The sequence below is a fragment of the Chelon labrosus genome (genome assembly GCF_963514085.1).
Source record: "Chelon labrosus genome assembly, chromosome: 8".
In the NCBI taxonomy this organism is placed as follows: domain Eukaryota; kingdom Metazoa; phylum Chordata; class Actinopteri; order Mugiliformes; family Mugilidae; genus Chelon; species Chelon labrosus.
In genome coordinates, this window is record NC_140358.1 from 13967068 (window position 1) to 13991619 (window position 24552).

The following is a 24552-nucleotide window of genomic DNA, read 5'->3' on the forward strand; positions in this document are numbered from 1 at the left end:
ACGACCCTGGGATGCTTGGAGGAGCTCCAGATGGTAGATATGAATCAGAGGTATGCCGACATCCAGTGAGAGGATACAAAATGAGCTTTTGTCACTTGGGTTACCTGAGGTTGGTTGAATTTGCAGCAGGTGCAGCACTGAGCGGTTAAATCTAGTGTAGTGTCAATGAGGTCATGATGGATTTACACCATAGACTGTTTATTTAGAAACATGCCAGTGGTATTTATTTTCCCTTTTTGGTGCAGGCTGAAATAAGGCTCAGATTATTGCCAGGGTTTCTTGGATGTGTTCAACGTGGCACAACACGCTACCAAGCAGGCCATCTGTTATCATGCTCAGGCTTTGTTTCTCTCACCGTAAACCAGAAGACTTGAGCATTATCACAAGTGCCTGTTCACTTCCTCATTGCGGTTTTTAATGCACTTGCTCCAACAGGAACTTGATGCAAGGTTTGTGTAAAACAACTGCACCAAGTACTACTGTACAAAAGACAAACTCCAATATGCATAACCCGTGCACATTCGTCATCTGAATTGGCTTGCTTGTTCCATTTTCACTGGGATGTAATTCCCTGTGGGTTAGGTTTCTTTAGGTCCAGTAAATTTAGCGTCTCACCCTCCATTTTATTCAAATGCACGCAGAGCCAAACAAGCTTATAAATTAATGTCGGATCCAACACAACAGGACGCACAAATAGGTCCTCAATTCATCAACACTGCGCCTGGGTTTAATCTTTTAAGAAAGTGGCTGCATTATATGAAACATGGCATTATTTCGCATAGCTTCTTGATGTTCCTGGGATTTATAACAAATGTCACAATGTCTTTGAGAGGGACCACAAAAAGGAAGGACAATATGGATTAATTTACACAGACTTTAATATTTTATTTACAGATGAATCATTGACATATTTATCTGTTGGCTTAGTTAAGATGACGCAATATTTTTCAAACTCGTTTTGAGCCGTTTTCATCCAGACTCGTGACAGGTTGTGTTACAGCGGAACATGTTTTTGTGTTTGTTTTCTCTCGGTTTAAAAACAAGAATCCAAACGTATTCCTGCAGAAGGATAAAACCAAATAGATCTTTTCTTAAAATTGTGGGAGGAAGGAATAGATGAAGTGACAGGTGTGAGGAGAGGAAAGGAGGATTCCCTGCGGGAGCTTTGGGTCCGTCAGCTTTTGACTTTTGAAGAGGAGGAAATGTGGCATGGCGATGAGTATGGCTACTGTGTGAACACCTCTGTGACACTTCAAGAGCTGGTTTCCAGAACACGGAGTAAGCCGAGCCACATGGCGTGTGTGTGTGTGAAGTGATTGTACGCTGTACTACACTGACGCTCCCCAGAAACGTATGTGTTCAATTCATGCACAAATACAGTCCTCAAAAACTCTCCTAATGAAACTAAAGAAGCTTTTTCCTAAAAGAAAGAAAGAAAAAAAAAACATCCACAATACTGGATTTACTAGCTAGATGTGTTCAATAAACTACTGTTGTGCAAAACCACACCTTTCTTCTTAGAAAACAATTCATTACAGAGTAACTTAAACTTAACACTGTTATCTGGGGACGTGTGAGCGAGTGCCAGTAGTTTGCAAACAGCACAAATTATTATAAATTTTTTTAACAGCAATAACCATTTAGGTCTCGGCTTAATCCTTGTTTAGAAAACAGGTTCTGAAGTGTGTAAAAATCAGGACCAGGTCCAAAAGAGCCCCTTGAATGGCTTGACTCTCTCCTACAAAGGTTTCCACAAATGAAAGTAAATGCACTGCATAGGCAAGGATAAGCTGCTTCTTGGACAGAGCCAGCAAAGCTGACGTGGGCGGGGTCCGTAATCTGGCATTTTCTTCAAAGGGGGTGAGATGTGGTTGGGTTTCTGATTGTAGCACTGAGTGGAATGTAGAATGATCGTAACGAAACCAGAGATAAGAGCTCACCGAGCAGTTGATTGGAGTGTGGTGCAGCGGAGGTGATGAGTACAGAGGAGAGATGCCACACAGAGGGGACAAAAGGGGGGTGGGAAAGAGGGGAGGAGTGGAGACGTGGAGTCCACTGTGCAATGGGGGGGTTATGACAGGGCAGGAGACGCCTTCAGACAACGAGAATTCAGAGTGTGTGTGCGTGTGTGTGTGTAAGGAGAGAGAGACGGGGATTAAGAGGAAGATGAAGAGGGTGTCAAAATTCAGTTACTGAGCAGTAGCTCTGTCGCTGTCTCCACATCCCAGGATTTCGACGACAACGCCACTATTACTGCATTCTGTGGAGAAAAACAAACCAGTCAGAACAGTTTCATCCTGCAGCCGAAATCAGCAACGCAGTGCACAGTTGGGGGGGGGGGGGGGGGGGGGGGGGACAAAAAGTTTGGAGATGCTTACTTTTTCAAAGCCCATGGCACAGAGTTTGTCTATTTTGCGTGTGTACTCCGGACTGGAGACAGGAGCGTCTGCGTAGACATGAGACCAGAGCCTCGCCGTCTGTTTAAACATCTCTGGATTCTGCTTGTACTGTGTGGTGAACAAACGTGAAAAAGCATAATTACAACACGTTGCAACATCTGAAAGGGCTTCAGCAAACCACTGTCGAAAACTGACACGCTTCTTATTTGTATTTAGTTCACATCAAGTTGTAGATTTTTTTTTTTTTGAGAAAATATCTGAGAAACAACTTTTTGGCACATGATTTGATACTAAACTACAAATATTCAAGGCCACAACCATCATTAGAGGTGGAGCACTTATGACTCATCTGTACTACTTTGTGTATCTGCACAACAGATGACGAATTTCCAGCAAGATTTTGAAGCTGACACGATATTCAGAGGCAGAGCAAGAGAGCAGGGAGAGCTGCTGTCTGCCCAGCAGCCATTTCTGCCCAGGGCTGTGTAAAGCTCTGCTTATGTGGCATTCTATAATCGTAATGAAGGGAGTCAATATCCACTCATCCACTGGTGATGAAAAAGAATGAATAAATAAAAGGAAGTAGCGGTGGCTCTCATCAGGTTATTATGTAGTAAAATATTACATTTACGAAATACTACCGTTACCAGTGGAGCTGTTGAGAGTTTTATAAACCTCGGTTATATATACGTCTTTCAAATCACATGAACAGCCTCAATACTAGATCTTTGATCAACTGATAAACATGTTATTATTTAAAACTGAAAAACCTCGACCCCATAAGACGAATACTTAACAAGAACAGATCTTTATACTACACTAACTCTTGTCCGTCGTGTCAGCTGTCATCGGGCGAGAAGCGGGATACACCCCTGACAGTCTATCGCAGTACACTAACTCTTATGTAACCTAATTGTTTTCCTTTGTATGTTTCACTGTGTTGTGGGTTGGTCATCAACAGATGACTGTTACTCACTTTACAAAGGATTAGTGATTGTCTGTAGGTGTGATAACGTGTTTACTAGAGTAGGATATTCTTTTCAATAAAATAAAGTAGGTGTAGGGCAAACAGCTGACTGACTACATATAATATTTCTTAACAGTTTCATATTACTGGTGCACCACTGATCCATCCACCCATATACATAAACTTCTGACTTCAACTGTATATAACATGGGAGATATACGTATGAGCTTTACATTATCATTAATATGACAGTACGAGTCAGGGAGGTCGTATTCGTATTGATATTTAAGGTGCTGAAATACATCCTCCTCATATACATAAACAAGTGCTAATCTGATGTTAAGAGATCAAGTTTTAAATAGCAACCTGAGGCCAACAGTGTGATTTGCAAGCACAGTGATATCGAGAACTTACTCACGTTTGTATGCCTCCACTAATCAATCAAGTTGCAGTGTACAGCACATTCATAGTCATATGTCCATAATATAAATATATATATACAGTGTGTTTTGCTCCTTGAGTCCAAGTGAAGGTCTGTGCCAAATTTGAACAAATGTACTAAAAGCGTTCCTGAGAAATTTGTTTCCAGAAGGTTTAGTGAATATCTTGAAGGTAAATTTGTATATGCAGGCAAGGGACAAGTAGTTTCCCATTTCTGTTTGTAGTGATATTTACGAACCGTATCTGAGCGGGCTTTAACTGAATGCAGGAAAACAGTCTGTGCAGAGAACAAAAGAGGCAGAACACCCTGCCATACCCTGCTGGCAAGTAAGCCAACACGTCTCGTTTGTCATGCAAAGACCTTAAACAAAGCCGCTGTAGTGGTTTTAAACTTTTAATGAGTGTAAACCGTTCGATGCAACATCTCTAAACTCCAATTCCAGTTTCACATCTAAGGTTGCTGGCGAGACTGTGTGTATGACTAAGAGTTGCACTATTTTTGAGAATTTCTTCTAATGATGCGACACTGTTTTGGGTACTGGCGTTTACAGAGAGTCTTCACATGCTCACAACTTTTTAGTACCTATCATCAGTAGTGGTTTATCAAAGGAATTCACAGTTCAAAAATGAATATGTAAATACGGAGGCACACCCACCTGATTGGCTACCACTGCATCTTGTGGATCATCTGGTTCTGCGGCTGCCAGTAAGGCTTGTAATGACAAGAGGACTGTCCTCAGTGTCATAGCTGCTGCCCTGAAACCACATAAATGCTACGGTTTAATGCCACCATAGGTCACAGTCACCTCTCCTCAATGGATGGGACACCGACAGACTCGTTTTCATCTAAATACTTACATACAACATACAACAAATATTTACCAAATCATCAGGTTCACTGACCTATTTTACATTACATACTTTATGTACATTACACTGTATAATGGTATGAGCTTTGAACAATGTACAACGAGGAACTTTGCATCAGTTTAGATTTAGTTTAGTACGTTTAGTTTTAGTTAGGGTATGTTAAAGGTACTGACAAGAAGGATTATTGAATCGAATAATGACACTGAATGGAGAATACTTTCTCACACAACTAGAAAGTATTAAACAACGCATGTATGAGGGATGAAAAATGCAAAGAATGCCGGCGCACATTTACTCACCACTGGTCTTTGAGAATGTCCAGACATATTGCACCTGTGACTGAGCTGATGTTGGGATGCCAGATCTTTGTGATAAACCGCACCTGAAATATTAAATGAAAAAATGAGACGGACAGACTTATTAGTGAATTAGCCCAATGTACACAAGGAAAGGGACATGGTAATGCATATCTACCTTGGGTGGATTGAACGGATACGTCTCTGGAATTTTAATTTCTAGTTGATATCTACCCCCTGGAAGAAAGAGTAGTAGTAATTCAAGGTGCAAATAATTATATATATATCAAGCCTCCTATAACAGTTAGTTAGTAAGGCCTCAAAATCAAGTTGTCAGTGACGCACAGTATCGCATAACAAAGTTGTGCAACCATGCATTCAGGCTAGCAGGCGGTGTGTCTACACGAGCCCCCTCACCTTCATATGGCGTGTCAGGTGGCCCTGCTATCTCCCCTTTAAGTTCTGTGAAGTTCTCGTCCACCAGATCCACCTTTATCTGGTTTTTGCTCGTCTGAAAGGGCAAAAAAAGGCAAAAAAGTAGTATTACAACTCCAGCGGACAGACAGGCAGGCAGGCTGCAAAGTGTTAAGCTAGCATGCTGTCAAACACAAACCTGCCTATGCAGCATAAGTTGACACCCCCCCGCAGCGTTAGCCAAAGTTGACCTCAACTTGTTGCACAAATCTTAAAGATCTACACACTGTAGGTCATCTAACGGGAGCGTAACTAAGTCTAGAGAGTGAGGATGACACATGGGAAGAGCGTGGTTTCAGCACTACACAGGGATAACACCAAATTGTCTTGCTAGGGCTACCCCAGCTAGCTTAGCAACCATAGAAGGCATGGTAAGCTAGCCAACAATGTTAGCAAAATAAACTTGTGGCTCACTTAATACCAGAAATGCTTAATTTAAAAAAAATGATTAACCGGTTGTAAATTAACAGTGATTTTATTTGATTTAACTTCCCCAGCGTGGCATACCAAGAGCTAGCAGTGGTAGCTATTTGAGAAGCCTGATGCACTGCCGTGTGATACAGTTAGCGGCTAATGCTAGCATCTTGGTGATTAGCAAGCTGACAGCTGAGCCAGCGACGCGTCACTCTCATTCAGCCTCGTAGCCGCAGAAAAGAAACCACAAAAGCCGCAACTTCGGCTGGCAAACATGACAACCAACCTCTTCGCTTTTAAGCACTTCCTTGAATTCCCGTTTTATCCTCTGAACTGCGATGTTGGCCATGGTTCCCCCGTGTTCCCGTCCGGTTGGGGCCTCGTCGCCGTCCGACCTGACTAACGTTAGCTAACGCTAGCTCCTTCTGCTCCTTCTGCACTTTTTGGGTACACCCTCCAAAAAAAAAAAAAAAAATAACAGCTGTAACGTTGTTCACCGTGAATGCCGTCGGTCCTCGTTATCAGTGTGAAGTTGTAGCCCGTTGAGATAGCTCAACACGTATCGATCATGTCAAATGTGTATCAACACAATGGTTGGTGGTACTGAAAACATTTTAATACCAAACTGCATGCAGTCTGGAGGAGAGGGGGTCATGTGATCTGTATTGCCATCCTGGTCTCCTTCTCCCATTGGCTAAACTTTTAACGATGAATAATTGATTATTATTATTATTATTATTATTATTATTAGGCTTCACAAAGCAATATTATTACGCCACAAGGTGTAAAAACTTCATAACCCAGTTACAGTCTGTGCAATATCTGACAATTCAATCTGTGCAATTTTTTTTTTATCCTATTCTATTTCATTATTTATCTTTTATTTTGCAAACTTGCAATTTCCCCATTGCGGGACAAATATAGGTTTTTCTGAGTATTATTTGTAATTGTATTACAATTTTACTTTTATTTGTCAATTTTACATTTTAATGCACAGTAAAAGCAATCTCAGAATAACCCTAAACATAAATAAAGAGGGTTTCTAGACAATGGCTACAGATTACATTCATTTATTACTATGCGATCACTTATTTTTAGCCAGAAATGTTCTACAGTGAAGTTGGGCACAGTTCTCGTAAGCCATTATTCAGTTTTAAACTCTGTATCAGTCTCATAAAGAAATTGCTTTATTACAGTTTGCACAGTAAGCGGCTGTTTTCATCAGATGAGCCCAGTGAAATAAAGCTGTGAGTCTCTCATATACTCATCAGATGCACACACCTCCCTGACTCCCTTTATTGATTTCTTTGAGGACACACGGAAAAGTTGAAAAAAAATCATTTACTCTTTACCGACTGAGAGAAAGATTAACTTTAATAGAACGACACAGGATACTGACTCGAGGATATGGAGGTGCGGGCCTCCATATTTATTTTGAGCTGTACTCCAAGTGTGTAGAAATTAACTTCAGGCAGCAAAGACATAGTCATGATGCTTCATAACTGGGCACTTCTGAGCACAGTGGTATTCTTCACATTTTTTATTTTTTATTTTTTTTAACAGAAAACAGGATGTTTTATAGTGTGATTCGTCACAGCTGCAACCAGTGACACTAGGGGGCATTATTGTCCCGTGAAGATTCACACTGTCTGTGGCAGTGGAGAGCATTTCAGCTTACCTTTTCTTGCAAAAACCGGTGCAATACACACACACACACACACGCAACAGATCTATAATATAACAGGTGAAGTGATTTTTGTTTTATAGTAAACCACGTCACTTTCACAATCAATTAACTTCTGTAACATTAACCAGCCAGGAGATTTTAAATTTAGTAAATGTGTTGTTATTTCATACTAAAAAATACATTTTACAATAACAGTTTTACAGTCATGATTATTCTTCGTTGAAGTAAAATATTTAAACAGTTTTTCTTGTCAGTGACTGATGGTAAACTGATCACACTAACAGAGCAGAAACATTTACATATAGTGGCTTTTCTCTGAGTCGCCGGGCCACACACTTTGTCTTCTATGTTCTACTGAGTCAGTCTTCCCTGCGCAATCAGCCCTTAACAACAGGTGTACAGAAACACACCGATGGTCCTTCCCTCCTTCTCCTCCTTTTCATTCTGCTTTTCCCCCTCCCTCTGCCCTGCGCTTGGTTTCTCTTAGACATGATGACGAAGACGACCAGTGCCGCCAGCATCACAGTGGTTATCAGGAGGCAGCTTCCGAAAACCAGCAGCGCTTTGTTCTTGGACATCCACGCGCACGCAGAACAGGGTTCACGCATTTCACTAAACCCGCAGGGCCGGGTTGTCCCATTGTCAGGGAAACCGCTGTGAGCGATGATTTCCCTGTACACGGCAATGGAGGCTTTGCCTTTGGATTTGTGTTGGGCTGAGGTGAAGATGCCAAACAGGGGAACATGTCGGTCTTGGAGCTTCCACACGTAGAAGCCCTGTAGGTTGACTCCATCCAAGTGGCAAGCTGAAAACACACACACAAGTGAGACAGAGAAGGTCAACTTATCCAACTGAAGCACAAACCTTGCATGTGTGACCAGTATGCTTGAATGTGCAAATACAAGACAGCCATCAATCAGACTGTGACTAAACTGTTTTTCTAGCTCCGGCGTTGTATTTCTCTTATCTTCACTGTTCCTCATCAGGTCTAGGTTTTATTGCCGGAAGCAATAAGGTAATTAACCCTATATACCATGCACAGTTGTAACTCTGTCTCGACATCCTGAGAACTGCAGATTGTACATTATGTTCCTGCCCTAAAACGATTGCACAACAACATTCTTGATTTACCCCACCTTTAAGAGCCTCCTGCAGGTAACTCCTGAGGTAGTGTTGCCTAAGTTTGTCCTCAACAGGGGCCTGATCATCGATCCCACTGCCCGTGACAATGATAGGCAGAGTTCCTCCATATCTCTGGCTCACCCAGCTCAGCATATTCCGTAGGCCCCAGGGGACAACAGCCTGCCCCAGACTGGACGTCGGCCAGGTGGGATCAGAAAGGGTCAAACAGTCATGATCAGGGGCTGGTCTCTGCTGAAAACCAGTCTGTGTGTGGGGATATGGAGAGACCAAACGGGTGGTAAAATGATTGAGTGCAATAAAGCTTAAAGCCCCACTCAGCTCCTCCCTCTCAGCTTCTGTAAAACTAGGAAGAGGGGACTCAGGGAGGCCCTTTATTCGAGATCTCTCCTCCAGGTACGCCTTCACTTCTTGTGGGTAGTCGCCCTTTCTCTGCTTCTCCTCATATTTAGTCCCCACCAGTGGGTCTAAAAAGCGACCAAGTTCAAACAGAAGAAATCTTTCAGCTGCCGATGTGTGTGATTCCAAGAAGGGGTTGGCAGGTTCGACCCAGTCGGCATGCAGAGCAAGGGACACCATCGATTGCTGTTGGCTGTAATGATCCCGCTCATGTAACCTCCAGGCTTTTGCATGAGCCAGGAGAAGGTTGTGAGCCGCTAGATGTTTCTCTTTCCCCCTGGAATAAACATCTACCAGTCTGTTTGGCTCATTTATGGTTATCCAGTGTCGAACCCAGGTGCCTAGCTCCTGGTAGCAAAGTTCTGCATAGTCTTGAAAAGCTTCCACTGTGCTGTAGTTGAGCCAGCCCCCGGAGGCATGTAGTGGCAATGGCAAGCCCAGGTTGGGAGCTTTGTTTGTTGGGTAGTACATAATAACCATGGCCTCCAGATCCAGCTTCTTGAGCTCTGTCAGGACACAGCAGTAGTACCTTTTAGAAGTAGAGATTTAGAAGTTAACCTTTTGAAATCAACCTTTTGAAACAAAATGAATTAAACAGAAATGAAGACTGGAATAGAGTCCAGTGTTTGTGTGTTTGTGCATTTCTACCTCAGAGCTTCCGTGTTCACGTTAGAACGATCTCCTTGAGGTAAAATCAGAGACCAGTTTAAAGCAAAGCGGTAGTGAGATGCCCCGGTGGATGCAAAGAGGCGAAGGTGACCACGGATTGCCAAATAGTCAGTACACTGGGCTGGTCGGGTGTGGAGCTTCACTCCAGGGACTGGACGCAATGAGCCGTCGCCTGTCAGATTCCAGCTGTACAGATGAGGGTCAGTGAACTGGGGGGAGAAAGGGTAGTAGCGGACCTACAAAAACAAAAAAGACAATAACAAATTAGCTTTTATGTGCATTCAAGCAATTTGGCAACGCTTCATGTCAACCTATCCTACCTGCAAAGTGGAGTCAGCAATGCCCCAGTGAAATTTGCAGGGGAAATGGCCTTTGACCTCTCTGGAGGTGTCATCTTTTGGGAAACCACCGTCAGCGACAACACGTCTGTAGTATTCGGCTGTGGTCTTGGGCATCCTGGATCGATTTGGTTGGCTGAAGTCGACATAGAAGAGGCCACGTTTAACAGAGTACCCATAATTCCACTCAAATCCATCCACCAATGACCAGGCGAAGTAGCCAAACACCTGCACATCGTCAAGCTTGATAGCTAGAACAGAAAACAGAGCAATAAAAGTGAGGAAGACTCACTGTGTATAATTCTTTTACCTCATATTTTTATTTCTCTGCTCACCTTGCAATACTTGATTGATAAAGCTCTTCATTAGATACATGGCCACTGTGTCTTCCCTTCCCGGAGCTTCAGAGTACCAGCCTCCCTCAGCAACCAGCACCGAGGGGTTCCCGTACTCCAGCTTTATCCAGCCCAGAAGACGCCGCAGGTCTGGGGTCACAGTCTGGCCGTTGAGAATCAGGTCGCGGCCCAGACGGAGGATGTTAGGCCCGAACGACAGAGCAAAAAAGTCAGCTGTTTTCTGCACCTGGAGCTTCTCCTCAGGGGTGAACGTGGGCAGCAGAGCTCCATACTTCATTTTTAAAGAGACTGGGTAGTCACCATTCCCAAAGATGGGGTTGGCAAACCAGCCAAGGACCGCCTCTACTGACTGCTGACAAAGCTCAACATTGGCAGCTGTAGCTTGGCCCCTTTGAGGCTCAACCCAATGTGAACCCAAAACAATGGATACTTTGCCCCTCTGAGTTGTCCGGTAGTGGGTGTCGTAGGTGTGCCATGCTTTGGCATGTGCCTAGAAATAAAAGTAGAGACGTTGTTATGGTGTTTCTGAGCTGTCTGCACAGCTTAATTGTAGGGTAATAAACATGTTCCACTGAAGACTTTGTGACATATGATTGTGAGAAAAGCACAGGTGTAAATTATAAAATGACTGCAGTCACCTTATCTACTTCCGTTTTTGGCTCCTGGTATTGTGGATTTCTGGCCCACTATAAAGCTGCCATGGTTGACTTATTATATAACTCATATAACAGCTATAGTTTTCTGACAACAACAAGTCAAGATGTGAGATGAGAAACACATTAATCGGGCATTTTAAACACTTCGAGGTATCGTGGTCCTCTAAATTATCAGATTTTTGCACATTTAAGTGTTGATCTGCTTCAAAAGACGCGGCGAGAGAAAATCCAGCAACTGATTGTTTCCATCTGAGAATTGTAGTATAGCAATCCCTTCTTATTTCCACAAAATTCAAACTGATTTCTTCATATTTTCTTGAGTTTTCATTCCAACTAACAGGTAAATGAGCAATATAGCTCAAATTGGACAAAAAGTATGGCTTCCTGAGCAGAAGTAACAGCCTAATAATGAAAGTAATTTCAGTAAATGACTATTTGCTTATTCTGCCCGCTCAGTGTTAGCTGTAGACATGCCATCTGTGCTTGACTGCATGAACACGAGTGATTATTAATGAAGCATATCTCCATGACTTCCTGACACACACTGTTTTTCTCCAGCGCAAAAGTGCTGATGTGGTGGACTCTGACCTCAGCTGTTAACAGTCCTGCTAACTGATCAAAAACATATCTGTACAAATATGATTGACTGAGGAGATAAAATAAAAAGTGAGGTTTTACAGTGCTTGGCTGCACTAGCTGGAGGGTTAGGTTGCATTAAACTGGACTTCATTGTCTTGAAGGAAGTGGATAATTACAAAATGCCGGCGCATGTATCGGAGCGGCGCTGATGTGGACTGTGGTTGCTTCACTGACCTGTGACCGAAAATCATTTCAAAGATGTAAACATTCATTGACCATCATAAACTGATAAAACCGCAGGAGGTCAAAGTTTAGCATCTGTGTGTGTGTCATTGGAGAAACATTGCATGTCGCTGCAACTGAGGCAGATAATGAGTAATTATTGTACAAGTGCTGCTTGGTACACCCCGTATAACTCACCCTGATCAGGTTGTGGGCCACAATGAGGGAGGCAGAAGGACCCCCTTTCTCTCCAGGAGCGTGCAAACCCGTCCCGTACCCCTGCACGGCCACCAGGTACGGATTATGCATTGTTAGCCAGTACCTAACGTGACTCCCAAACGTGCGGAAACAAAACTGAGCGTACTCCTCAAAAAGTCCAACCAGCGTGTCATTTTTCCAGCCTCCATATTGCTCTTGCAGCACCTGTGGCAGGTCCCAGTGATAGAGAGTGACAATTGGCTCTATTTTCTTTTCCAGGAGCCTCTCTATGAGCTTCTTGTAATGCTCCACAGCAGCTGTATTGGCTGGATTTCTAGCATTCCCATCAGGAAAGAGCCTGGGCCAGGAGAGAGAGAAAGAGTATGATCTTACACCTAGATATTCCAGCGCCTCAACATCTTCTTCCCAGCGGTTGTAGCTGTCACTTGCAACGGAATTGTTGATAAAATGGTCCCAAATGGACAAGCCTTTCCCATCCTGGTCCCAGGCTCCTTCTGTCTGGAAAGCAGAAGTCCCTGAGCCCCAGAGGAATCCAGAAGGGAAGGTGTCCTTAAGGAAAGCTTGGTCTTTAATGATCGGGTCCGGCTTTGGTTGCTGCCAAATATTCCTGCCCTCTCCAAGAGAACAGTCTGCCTTGGTCCAACAACACACCAGCACCAGGAGGAAGAGCGAGAGACTTGCTGAAGGATGGGTCAGCATATTGAAGGCGTCTACCTTGTTTCAGAAATCCACTTTAAAGCGACGGCCGGTGTCAATCTGCGCAGTTGTCCCTTTCAATATAACAAGTCCTCCTGTGACTGACGAGAGATCCATAATGTTGGTATGGAAATCAGAGAAGTGATCAGAGCCATTAGAGAGGGACGTTTGAAGCGTCCAGGTGCAGCAGTATCCATCTGACATCCTGGTTAGTCTTCCCTATCTCTCCCTCTGTGTACTTCTGCTCAGCCCCTCCCTACTACATAACGTTAACACATACAAAGGTTGACTCATGTACACAAACACTTGTTTCACTCTACTGCTGATACGTTTCCGGAGGATTTTTTTTTTTTTTACTTCCAAAAACTCCTTTGATTATATTGTCAATGAAACTGTAAAACAAGACGAGCCACAGCTTAACTCCCGAGGCTGTTACTGAGCTATCCTTGTGAGGACAGAGACACACCGGTGCAGAGCTCACTGGCACATGCTGATTGCTATAAAGAACATTCTTGTGTCAATAATTAGCTTGTACTCTGATCTTAGCCTCATAACTAAGAAGTACGTCACACTGCTGTCTGTCTGTTCCAAATAAACGCACACACAGAATTTTTAATTACATATAAGTTAATGGATTTAATTTATGTCACGTCCAAGACATTCACCAAAAAAGGGGCGATAACAAGACAAGGCACAATGCTGAAATTACTCCTCTTCTCTGTTGTCTTATGCCCAGAAGCTGATAAGGACGTCTGCAGTGTTCTCCCGAGATTTGATCAACCCACGCCAGGTGAGAACAGCGGCTCATATGACATGATTTCATTTAGCGCCACTTGTATCAGTATCAGTCACTGACCCGAGGCGAGAGCAGCACGGCCGGACCAAAAACACGTCTGGAAAGTGTGAAGTGTGTGTTTGTGCGCGCATCACCCTCCATCTGTCTGAACACACGCTCGCAGCCTCCTGATCACAATAAAAAGCCCATCAAAGAAAAAAAAACCTCTGTCATTCTCCTTCATTAAAGCAAGTGTGTGTAGCAGTCTAGAGTAAACAACGCAGTTTCCCGGGAGACGCTCTGCCTCAAGGCATTAGTGGGATAAGTCAATTGAGTTGGAAAATGTTCATCTACCATCGAGACTGACCTCAGTGTGGTCGCTATGATACTATGGGAAAGATGCCTTAAAAAGACTGAGCTGTGGTCCAGCCGCCTCATTCATTCATTCAGCTCACAGCCATACAGAACATATTACACACGGTCTGGACAGGACAAGGTGAAGAAACAATTTGTAGAATAATATCTTTTTTGTGATTGGTGCCCTTATTTCATTCATTCATTCATCTTAACTTCTTCTTCTGTAACCGCTTGAGCTGGAGCCTATACCAGCTGTCATCGGGCGAGAGGCGGGGTACACCCTGGACAGGTCTCCAGTCTTTCTCAGGGCTAACACAAAGAGACAGACAACAATTCACACTCACATGCACACCTACGGCCGATTTAGAATCACCAATGAACTGTCTTTGGACGGTGGGAGAAAACCCTCACAGACACAGGGAGAACATGGAAACTCCACACAGAAAGGCCCCCGTCGGCCTGGATTCAAACCCGGAACCTTCTTGCTGTGAGGCATCAGTGCTAACCACCACCCCACAGCTTTTGTTACTCATTCATTTTCATATTACTTTTTCATACCCTTCATGTCCACTATTTCAAATCTGTGTCAGTTCAGCTAGGAAATCAGTCGTCACAATGCTTTCTTTTATTTTATGCCTATTTATTTTTATTGCAAAATTCACAAATCTCGTTGTTTTCGCTTTCAAGAGCGCTCACGCATGTCTAATAATATTTACTGGGGCTGTTATGTAAGAGATAACTATATGAGCAAAAACTGATTTCACTACTTTCAATATTCTCACACAGCGATACCATCTTGAAGTACAGCAAATTGTTTCCTTCAGCAAAAACCTCAGTGCAAGAAAAGAAAAGAGGAAGTAAAAAGAGGATATACATGCGAGGTTAAACATGTCCGGCCCTGCTTCATTTCTGTGTCTGTTTAAAGCAGCTGAGCTAATCCTGGAGCAGGGCTGGTGCCACTCAAATAAGCTGAGTCTCTGATTTGTATTGATTAGCGGTTTTCTTTCTGCTTTAGTTTTTCCAATATTCTGAGATTTTAAACCTACTTTTATACTTCAGAGGGAGCAGAGACCTTATTAACAGGAATTAAATACTCAACAAATCAACTCAATATTAAGCACAGGACTCAGTTACAGGTTGGTGCACTCATTTGTTTGTCTGTGTATTACATAGTGTTTCATGCTGTGCTTTTAATTTGCCGTTAACTTTATTTGGGACAGAAGTAATTATAGCTATATTTTAGTCATTTAGTTTCGTTCATCTAAAACGTGACGATGAAAACAATAACAGAAAATAATATCTGTATTTATATGTGTTGGGACTTGTGGATATATTAGTAATCCTAATTATAACTGATCAAAGGCATTTTATTGAGACTTTCTGCTTTGACCACTGCAGGTCAAATGAAACAAATCACAGTCAGTATATGGTACTGCATGGACAGCCAGGTACACATTGCTTCAGTAAAAGTAATGCAGTGCATCAGTCAGTGGTTTAATGTAACGGGTAATTCATTCAAGTACGGTACTTATATACACACTTGAAGTAGTTGCTCTTGAGTCTTTTCCTTTCCTGCCACTTTCTACTTAAACTACACTTCAGATCAAAAGGGATTATTGAACTTTTTACATTATTAATCAGACAGCTTTTGTACTTTACAAATCATGGTTTTTGTACAGATTTACCAAACAGTTTATTCATACACCGCTGAAGCCATTAGTCAATCAATCAAATACTTGAAAATCATTTAATAGACAAATTGGTTCGTTCGTTGTTTGGAGCAGTTGTGATGATATTTCTCACTATTTTATGATTTTTTTTACATACCTAACTACCAATCATTAATAGAGAAAATAAGCAGCAGATCAATCCGTGATGATGATGATGATTAGTTACAGTTCAATACAAAATAGTTAAAACGAGCTCCGTCTCAACCGGCAACAGGTAAAATCCTGCTTTTACTAATGATCTAATGATATACGTAATATATCATAATATATCATATATGATATATAATAGTGGAACAGTCATAAGCACAACATGGAGAACTTTACTTTAAATACTACTAAAAAAAAGTATTTAAATTATTTAAATACTTTTTGTGATGATACTTTTACATAGTAACAAATTAAATGCAGGACTTCTGGTTACTCCCAGTGTGGTATTACCACTTTTATTTATATACAACGACTGACAGGTGAAACAAAAAACGTCTTGTCGCAATGCAATGTTCTGCTGGGAAACATCTGGACCTGACATGTAGCACCAACCTAGACCAGACCAGACACCCCCACCCGATAGCAATGACACTCCTTGACGGCAGCAGCCATCCCCAGCAGGATGCAGCCTGACACAGACACACACACAAAAACGATTTAGGAACAACTAAAAAAAAAAAAAATCCCTGATCAAGTATCTGGGATGATCCACAGAGGCCCCTCCGCTCAACCCATAGGACCCAAACGCCCTCCCCCACTAACAATATCCTGTTGCCAGACACCACAGGACACCCTCAGAAGGTCCATGTCTATTCTGGGATGAGCCACAACTGTTTTGGAGACACAGACCTACACAATATTAGGAAGGTGGTCTTAATATTAGGATCGATCGGTCTACTTTCTCCACCTCTGAAAACATTCACACTATAAATCCTACAAGGAAGGATCAATGTTTAATTGTTTACTGAAACAGTTTTGGACATGTCAGACCGATTGATTTCTTTTATTTTGTTTGACCTATTTCTATCAATGGGCTAAAAAACAGGAACACACGTCAGTTGACTGCAAAAGTGTGTCAACACTTCTCTGAAGCAGTTTAAACTAAACTAAACATTATAACATCACAGAGGTAGAACTATCACTTGACTGTTGTGTTCGATTGCATTCATTTAAGAAAGGTGTATCTAATAAACTGGTAACTGGTTCCTTATTATTTTCCAGGTAAACAATGAGACTCACCACTGCTGTCCTCTGGACAGCCACCATACTAATGGGACTCCAGAGGAGTGCTTCGTCCCCTGACAACATCGTAGACCTTTCATCCAAAAACCTCTACTCTGTCCCAGAAGACCTGCCACAGGCGGCCGAGGCTGTTGACCTTTCATGCAACCATATCCACCAACTTCACAACGGAGACTTTAGAAACACCAGCCTCCTCACCTTCCTGAACGTGTCATGGAATAGTTTGGAGGAGATCGACCCGGAGACTTTTCTTGACACACCACTCCTGAGTCATCTGGACCTGTCACACAACAGGCTGATGAACCTGTCAGATCAGGGCTACCTGCTCCACACAGGGAACCTCCTGGTGCTAAATCTGGCCCAAAACAAGTTTCTTACCATGACGCTGGGGAGTGAGTTCAGTTCCCTGGTTAAACTGGAGCATTTAACAGTTGGAGCGAAACACATCAGCGTGGGTGACTTCGTGAATATCGCTAAGGTGAAACTGCGTACTCTGACCCTTTCCCTCGAGGACGAACTCGCTTATGAAACGGGCAGCCTAAGGGATGTTCATGCTCAAAGGCTGCAGATAGCTTTCAGTAGCAGTAAAATAATGAATCATGATCTAATTGATGACTCTCTGTCAGTCTTTGTCGAAGTGGAGATGATGCATTTGAGAGGTGGCTACAAAAACCTAAGTATGCTGTTGACTGGGAAATCAGACATCCACACTTCTTATCTTTATCTCACAAACATTGTCATTGACTGGAGTAATATGACTTATTTTGTGAATGCGATTCTGCTCACATCCATCTCCCATCTGAGCGCCTCTGATGTGGTCATTAACATCCTGGATTATCCGGACACCCCTGTGACCAAAACGTCAAAAATGATCTCCTTCACAGCCAGACAGGCGACGATGACGTCTTTCATCTTTTCGCAGGACACTGTGTACAACTTTTTTCTCAACATGCCAGTGAAGAACCTAGCAATCATGAAGACTCCGTTCATACACATGACATGTCCAGAGTCACAGAGTCCTATCCTGCAGCTGGACTTCTCCTTCTGTGCTCTGTCAGACACCATCTTCACCAGAGTGGAGCATGACAAAATAGTTGAATGTGAGAATCTGGGAAACTTGAGGAGACTGATTCTTGTAGGCAACAATCTTCAGAAACTGCACCTAATCAGCAAACGTGTGGAACACATGACATCCCTGCAATACCTGGACCTCAGCCTCAACTCAATAGTTTATGACGGTTTGTTGGAATGTGTCTGGCCACAAAACATTACCAGTATGAATCTGTCTTCTAATGTACTGACAGACTCGGTTTTTAAATGTCTACCAAAAGGAGTTGAGACACTGGACCTCCAGAGCAACCAGATTTCCTTTGTACCTGAATCCATCTTAAAATTTGAAAACCTGACATCCCTGAATCTAAACGCTAACAGGCTGCGTGACCTGCCAGTTTGTAATTCCTTCCCCATTCTGAACAAGCTTCTGCTCAAGTCAAATTCCCTCCATGCTCCATCTGTAAGCAGGTTAAAAAGCTGCTCCAAACTGAAAACCCTTGATGTCAGTAACAACCCTTTCACCTGCACATGCTCTCTGAGAAGATTCATTAGTCTTGGAATCGAGTCTGAAAACAAACAAAGTGATACAGGAATAGAACTGTTGAGCTGGCCACTGGGCTATTTCTGCATCTACCCACAGGACGTTAGAAACTCTTCTCTGAAAGACATCTGGATCCCAGAAATCGCCTGCAACGTTGGCCTCCTAGCAACCGCTATCGTGGTCCCAGCAGTGGTCCTGATTATCACTATTGTGATTTTGTGCCACCAACTTGATGTTCCCTGGTATCTGGGCATGATCTGTCAGTGGACCAGAGCCAAACACCGCGCACGAATGCGCCACGTTCAACCCGAAGATCTCGTGGGCGTTGAGTTTCATGCTTTTGTGTCTTACAGCCAGCACAATTCGGACTGGGTGCACAATTCCCTCCTTCCAAACCTCGAAGGTCCTGCAGGAGGGCTCAGAATCTGCCACCACGAGAAACACTTTGTGCCGGGAAAAACGATCATCGAGAATATTATGAGCTGCGTGGAGAAAAGCCGGCGCTCCGTGTTTGTGCTCTCGGCTCACTTTGTAAAAAGCGAGTGGTGCCATTATGAGCTGTACTTCGCCACCCACCAGGGCTTTTCCCGCGGCTCGGAAAGCATTGTGCTGGTGCTGCTCGAGCCTCTCCCTCAGTATCTGATCCCATCCAAGTACTACCAGCTGAAGTCCATGATGAAACGCCACACCTATTTAGAGTGGCCCCAGGACAGGGCCAAGCACAGGCTGTTCTGGGCTAACCTTAGAGCTGCCCTACAGGATAACCTGCCAAACGCACCTGTCGCAGAGATACAGGAGTAAAGAGAAAGTTGAACGTTTGTAAATGGGAACAAGATAGACTAAGTAAATATGTATAGATTCTCCAGCATATGTTAATATTATTTCTCTTTGGCTTTTAACTCAGTTTGAAATGTTGGTCCTTATTGTTTTTATTGTTTTATAATTTTAATCTTGTTTCTAATTCTTCTACGTGTTTTATCTGTTCTCATGTCTGTGTACAGCCCTTTGACCAACTGTGTTGTTTTTAAAGTGATTGATTGAAAATATATAATCACCTTTGTGAGCCATATCATTTCATTTTCACATTAGTTTTATGAGCAGATGATGAGCAGTGTCAAGATGTCAACATAGTCAGACCATTCAAGTGACATTTTATTCAAACATCCACATAAACTAACAATTTCATCGAGATTGTAGAAAAAAAAAACAAAGAGTATCAAAATGCAGTTTCTTATTTTATCAGTACCGACTATTATCATCTCACTTTTGTACAAGTAAACATGAAAACGACTCTCATGCGATAATTTGAAAATCACAGCAACACTGTACGTTAAAAATCGTCTTTAAGTCTCCGAAATGATAGGTCGACTTTCAGGACAGGGACAATACACAGGCTCATTATTGCTCTAAGAGTTCGGAGACAATGAGTGGAAATGTGTCCTCTGTTGACAAAATGCTTTAGGACTCATAAAGTCAGTTCAACCGCAATTCAACTGCGTCTGGAACACCGACTGCGAAAATGTTCAAGAGTCAAGTTTAAACAACGTATGTTCCGTTACAATCAATCATAACCACATAAGACACGGATGAAATGAGATCAAGTGTTATGAAAAGGCAAAGAACTAAACTGGTTGTACAACGACACCAACATTAGCCTTAAACAACAACAACAACAAGATGACCACAGAAAGACAAGTAATGGCTCAAATAAACAAACACTGACAGGAAATCAAAGAACGACTAACTCTTGATGTAAAATGACAGGCCCAAATTAAAACTGGGGGATGACAAGACTTAAAACTGCACTGTTAAACTTTTCATCGTAAATTTACAGTAATTGACTGGCAGCAGCTTCACCAGCAAACTACTGTATTTTAGAATTACAGTATATTACTGGAAATAAATCTACAGTTCATTGTTGTAAATTTACAACATGATATTAATGATATTATTAGTAGTAAATGACTATATATTTACAGTATTTGAACTGTATTTGAATCTACAGTATGTATCCTGTATTTAATGACAATTATAGAATGTTACTGTAAAACTACTACTACTACAACTACTAATAATAATAATAATGATAATGATAAAGAAATGACAGTAGGACAATATTCATTATGCAGTTCCTTTTCAAATATTTATTAAAATAAAAACAATGCAACACAAGTAAAACTAACTGTGCTGACTGATTCACTGATGTTGGCTTCTTTTGGACCATCTTGCCGCTCTTCTTGCCTTATACCTTCTCACGGCTTGCTTTTGTGCCCCTCTCAGGATTGATGTCAATGCAGCTGCTGTAAAACAATACAGAAAGACAAAAATATTTTTCTTTCAGGTGATATTGGTCTACGAATGCGACATATCAAATAAGAGCATGTTCAGTACAATGTAGTGATGCAGAACGTTGAACCACGTTAAAAAGAAGGAGTATCGGCCTTAGCGATATTATTAGAGGCAGGAGTTATGTTTGTAGTTGCCGTTCTTGTGTCAGAGGCACCATTGGCTATCACTACAGCTTATTGGACAATGGTGTTGTGTGAAGAAAAGTCAATCAAGTAAAGTTCTGTGGTACAGTGTATGTGAAAAAGAAGCTACCTCTGAATGAATTCCAGCATGCACGCTGCATCATGTTGATACTGACGGTTGAAGTTGTCGTAGGAAGAGAAGACTACAGCAAGCCCAAGCACAAAGGACGTTCCTCCTATGCTCAACATCCAGCGTTGGTTTGTCTGCGTCATTGGAACTAAGAAAAAGATTACAAGTTAGAAACAATTAACAGAAATCACAAAAATAATGGAATCAATCTCTTCTGATGTTTGACCGGGACAATACAACAGTTACTATAATATAAGATAGGATATAAGGGTTAGGGTTCCTGAGGGACAGCAACAACTGTCAGTCAGTGAGGGTGCATTCAAGTGTCTAAACGTCTGCAGCAAACAACGAAGGAGTTTGATCATAGCTTTATTTCACCATAAACCCCTTCTCTTTATAAAGCCCGCTCCGTTAACAGCGTTATCAATTCAAAGTGAAATTTTCCCCACAGGCCATGTCTAGTTAAATCATCAGTCAACAGAGCTGTTCCCTTTATAAACACACCAACTGAACGGGAGAGTCAATCAGCATTCCCTGATTGGGCAGCAGCTCCAGCTGAATCCTCCCTCCCTCCAGAGTACGCAGGTATGCAAACTTCTCCAGCATGTCAATATCTGAGAAAGATTGTGAGCTCGTGGAAACCAGTATCCAAGACACGAGAGTGCAGATAAAGAAACCACAATTAAACATTATCCAAATCTGCTCAATCAGCTTCTGCTACAGTGCCCGTCTGAGCAGCAGGATACTGGTGACGTAGTTGAAGAAGTTCTCGTACTGGAAACTGCCTTGCTGACAGATTTTATCCACTGCCTTCAAAAACAACATCTCTCCCTGCGGCCAGTCGTGCTGCAGGAGGACCACCACGTGACCGAGGGACAGGTCGTCACGATTGTCTGTGAAGGCACGGAGCTGATGGAGGGAGAAACACAGATAAACACAGAGTATGTTTTATCAAGTCTGCCAATATAAACTTAGACTCCATGCTCTAATTTCCACTGTTTTCCACTGATGGAAATAGTTAAGGTACCTTGAAGCAGGCAAGCATCAGCTGGAGACAGAAAGGTAACACAGCTTTACTGTTGCAGGGGAGCAATCTCAGATCATTACCTGGTTGAAACAAAAACAGGACAGTGCTCTGATGAAATTAAATGTATGCATCTGTCAAATAACACATGTTTACTTCACTTTCAAGGGTTAACAGCAGTTTTGACAAAGTGGATTATCTGTCATGTGGATGTGATCTGACCATGCAGACTGCAGCAAAGGGAACTTGTGGTCTAGGTGGCACAACAACAAAGAATCAACACATAGACAGGTACCATATTAACCGACATTGAGGAAAATCCCAAAGTACTGAGAAGTCAGTTTTGAAGAACTAATTTAAGGCTGTTCATGATCAGAATCAGTCAATGAACTTAGGAAGCATTTACCTTTCCTAGATTTGGTCTTGACTCTGCTCTGGTCCTCCAACAAGTCAAGATGTGAGCTGGGAAACACATTCATTTTAAACAGTTCAAAATCCCACAGACCACAGATCTCAGCCAAGGCATTGTAGTCCTCTAAATTATCTGATTAACTCTAGAAAGATTTTTGCACACTTAAGTGTAGATCTGCATCGTTTCCACAAAATTCAAACTGATTTCTTCATATTTTCTTGAGATTTCATACCAACTAACAACAATATACTTCAAACTAGACAAAAAGTATGAAGTGTAGAAGTAACAGCCTAATAATGAAAGTAATTTCAGTAAATGACTGTTTGCTTATTCTGCCCGCTCAGTGCTGTAGACATGCCATGTGTGATTGACTGGATGAACACGAGTGATTATTAATGAAGCAAATCTCCATGACTTCCTGACACACACCGTTTTTCTCCAGCGCAAAAGTGCTGATGTGGTGGACTCTGACCTCAACTGTTAACAGTCTTGCTAACTGATCAAAAACATATCTGTACAAATATGATTGACTGAGGAGCTAAAATAAAAAGTGAGGTTTGACAGTGCTTGGCTGCACTAGCTGCCTGGTACACCCCGTATAACTCACCCTGATCAGGTTGTGGGCCACAATGAGGGAGGCAGAAGGACCCCCTTTCTCTCCAGGAGCGTGCAAACCCGTTCCGTACCCCTGCACGGCCACCAGGTACGGATTATGCATTGTTAGCCAGTGCCTAACGTGAGTCCCAAACATGCGGAAACAAAACTGAGCGTACTCCTCAAAAAGTCCCACCAGTGTGTCATTTTTCCCAGCACCTGTGCCAGGTCTCAGTGATAGAGAGTGACAATTGGCTCTATTTTCTTTTCCAGGAGCCTCTCTATGAGCTTCTTGTAATGCTCCACAGCAGCTGTATTGGGTGGATTTCTAGCATTCCCATCAGGAAAGAGCCTAGGCCAGGAGAGAGAGAAAGAGTATGATCTTACACCCAGATATTCCAGCGCCTCAACATCTTCTTCCCAGCGGTTGTAGCTGTCACTTGCCACCCTGGTAGTGTCCGTGAGTAAACAGCCACTGACGGAAGAGTTGATAAAATGGTCCCAAATGGACGAGCCTTTCCCATCCTGGTCCCAGGCTCCTTCTGTCTGGAAAGCAGAAGTCCCTGAGCCCCAGAGGAATCCAGAAGGGAAGGTGTCCTTAAGGAAAGCTTGGTCTTTGATGATCAGGTCCGGCTTTGGTTGCTGCCAAATATTCCTGCCCTCTCCAAGAGAACAGTCTGCCTTGGTCCAACAACACACCAGCACCAGGAGGAAGAGCGAGAGACTTGCTGAAGGATGGTTCAGCATATTGAAGCCGTCTACCTTGTTTCAGAAATCCACTTTAAAGCGATGGCCGGTGTCAGTCTGCGCAGTTGTCCTTTTCATTATAACAAGTCCCCTTGTGACTGAAGAGAGATCCATAATGTTGGTATGGAAATCAGAGAAGTGATCAGAGCCATTAGAGAGGGACGTTTGAAGCGTCCAGGTGCAGCAGTATCCATCTGACATCCTGGTTAGTCTTCCCTATCTCTCCCTCTGTGTACTTCTGCTCAGCCCCTCCCTACTACATAACGTTCACACATACAAAGGTTGACTCATGTACACAAACACTTGTTTCACTCTACTGCTGATACGTTTCCGGAGCATTTTTTTTTTTTTTACTTCCAAAAACTCCCTTGATTATATTGTCAATGAAACTGTAAAACAAGACGAGCCACAGCTTAACTCACCAGGGTATTACTGAGCTATCATTGTGAGGACAGAGACACACCGGTGCAGAGCTCACTGGCACATGCTGATTGCTATAAAGAACATTCTTGTGTCAATAATTAGCTTGTACTCTGATCTTAGCTTCATAACTAAGAAGTACGTCACACTGCTGTCTGTCTCTTCCAAATAAACGCACACACAGAATTTTTAATTACATATAAGTTAATGGATTTCAGTTATGTCATGTCCACGACATTCACCAAA

At 42.6% G+C, this 24552-nt stretch overlaps 4 protein-coding genes across 4 annotated transcripts; 1 reads left to right on the top strand and 3 right to left on the bottom strand.

Annotated features, from left to right (window-relative positions):
* Positions 1-435: 435 nt before the first annotated feature.
* Positions 436-6508, bottom strand: LOC311492005 (ubiquitin-conjugating enzyme E2 K-like). The gene is made up of 7 exons (XM_084550120.1): positions 6148-6508; positions 5391-5484; positions 5152-5210; positions 4977-5059; positions 4464-4563; positions 2379-2507; positions 436-2260 (listed from the first exon to the last, which is right to left on the bottom strand). Exons 1-7 carry the CDS (start codon positions 6208-6210, stop codon positions 2186-2188), a joined length of 603 nt encoding a protein of 200 aa, XP_084406246.1. The 5' UTR covers positions 6211-6508; the 3' UTR covers positions 436-2185.
* A 1417-nt stretch (positions 6509-7925) lies between these two features.
* Positions 7926-12825, bottom strand: klb (klotho beta; the record flags this gene model as incomplete). The annotated part of the gene is made up of 6 exons (XM_084549858.1): positions 7926-8353; positions 8685-9616; positions 9736-9992; positions 10077-10345; positions 10430-10940; positions 12106-12825. 6 exons carry the CDS (start codon positions 12823-12825, stop codon positions 7926-7928), a joined length of 3117 nt encoding a protein of 1038 aa, XP_084405984.1.
* Positions 12826-16716: 3891 nt separating this feature from the next.
* Positions 16717-20153, top strand: LOC311492034 (toll-like receptor 1). Its single transcript, XM_084550157.1, has one exon. The coding sequence runs from the start codon at positions 16901-16903 to the stop codon at positions 19307-19309; it is 2409 nt and encodes an 802-aa protein (XP_084406283.1). The 5' UTR covers positions 16717-16900; the 3' UTR covers positions 19310-20153.
* Positions 20154-21601: 1448 nt separating this feature from the next.
* On the bottom strand, positions 21602-23263 carry LOC311491820 (integrator complex subunit 10-like; the record flags this gene model as incomplete). The annotated part of the gene is made up of 5 exons (XM_084549859.1): positions 21602-21723; positions 21856-22018; positions 22137-22216; positions 22540-22595; positions 23232-23263. 5 exons carry the CDS (start codon positions 23261-23263, stop codon positions 21602-21604), a joined length of 453 nt encoding a protein of 150 aa, XP_084405985.1.
* Positions 23264-24552: the final 1289 nt, after the last annotated feature.

Bases quoted from the DNA above. Each gene is read 5' to 3' on its own strand.
- LOC311492034 (XM_084550157.1), top strand. From the start codon at position 16,901: ATGAGACTCACCACTGCTGTCCTCTGGACAGCCACCATACTAATGGGA.
- LOC311492005 (XM_084550120.1), bottom strand. From the start codon at position 6,210: ATGGCCAACATCGCAGTTCAGAGGATAAAACGGGAATTCAAGGAAGTG. The intron at 5,485-6,147 runs GTTGGTTGTCAT...TTGCCCTTTCAG, and splicing joins AAGTGCTTAAAAGCGAAGAG to ACGAGCAAAAACCAGATAAA. The intron at 5,060-5,151 runs GTAGATATGCAT...TTAATATTTCAG, and splicing joins ATCCGTTCAATCCACCCAAG to GTGCGGTTTATCACAAAGAT.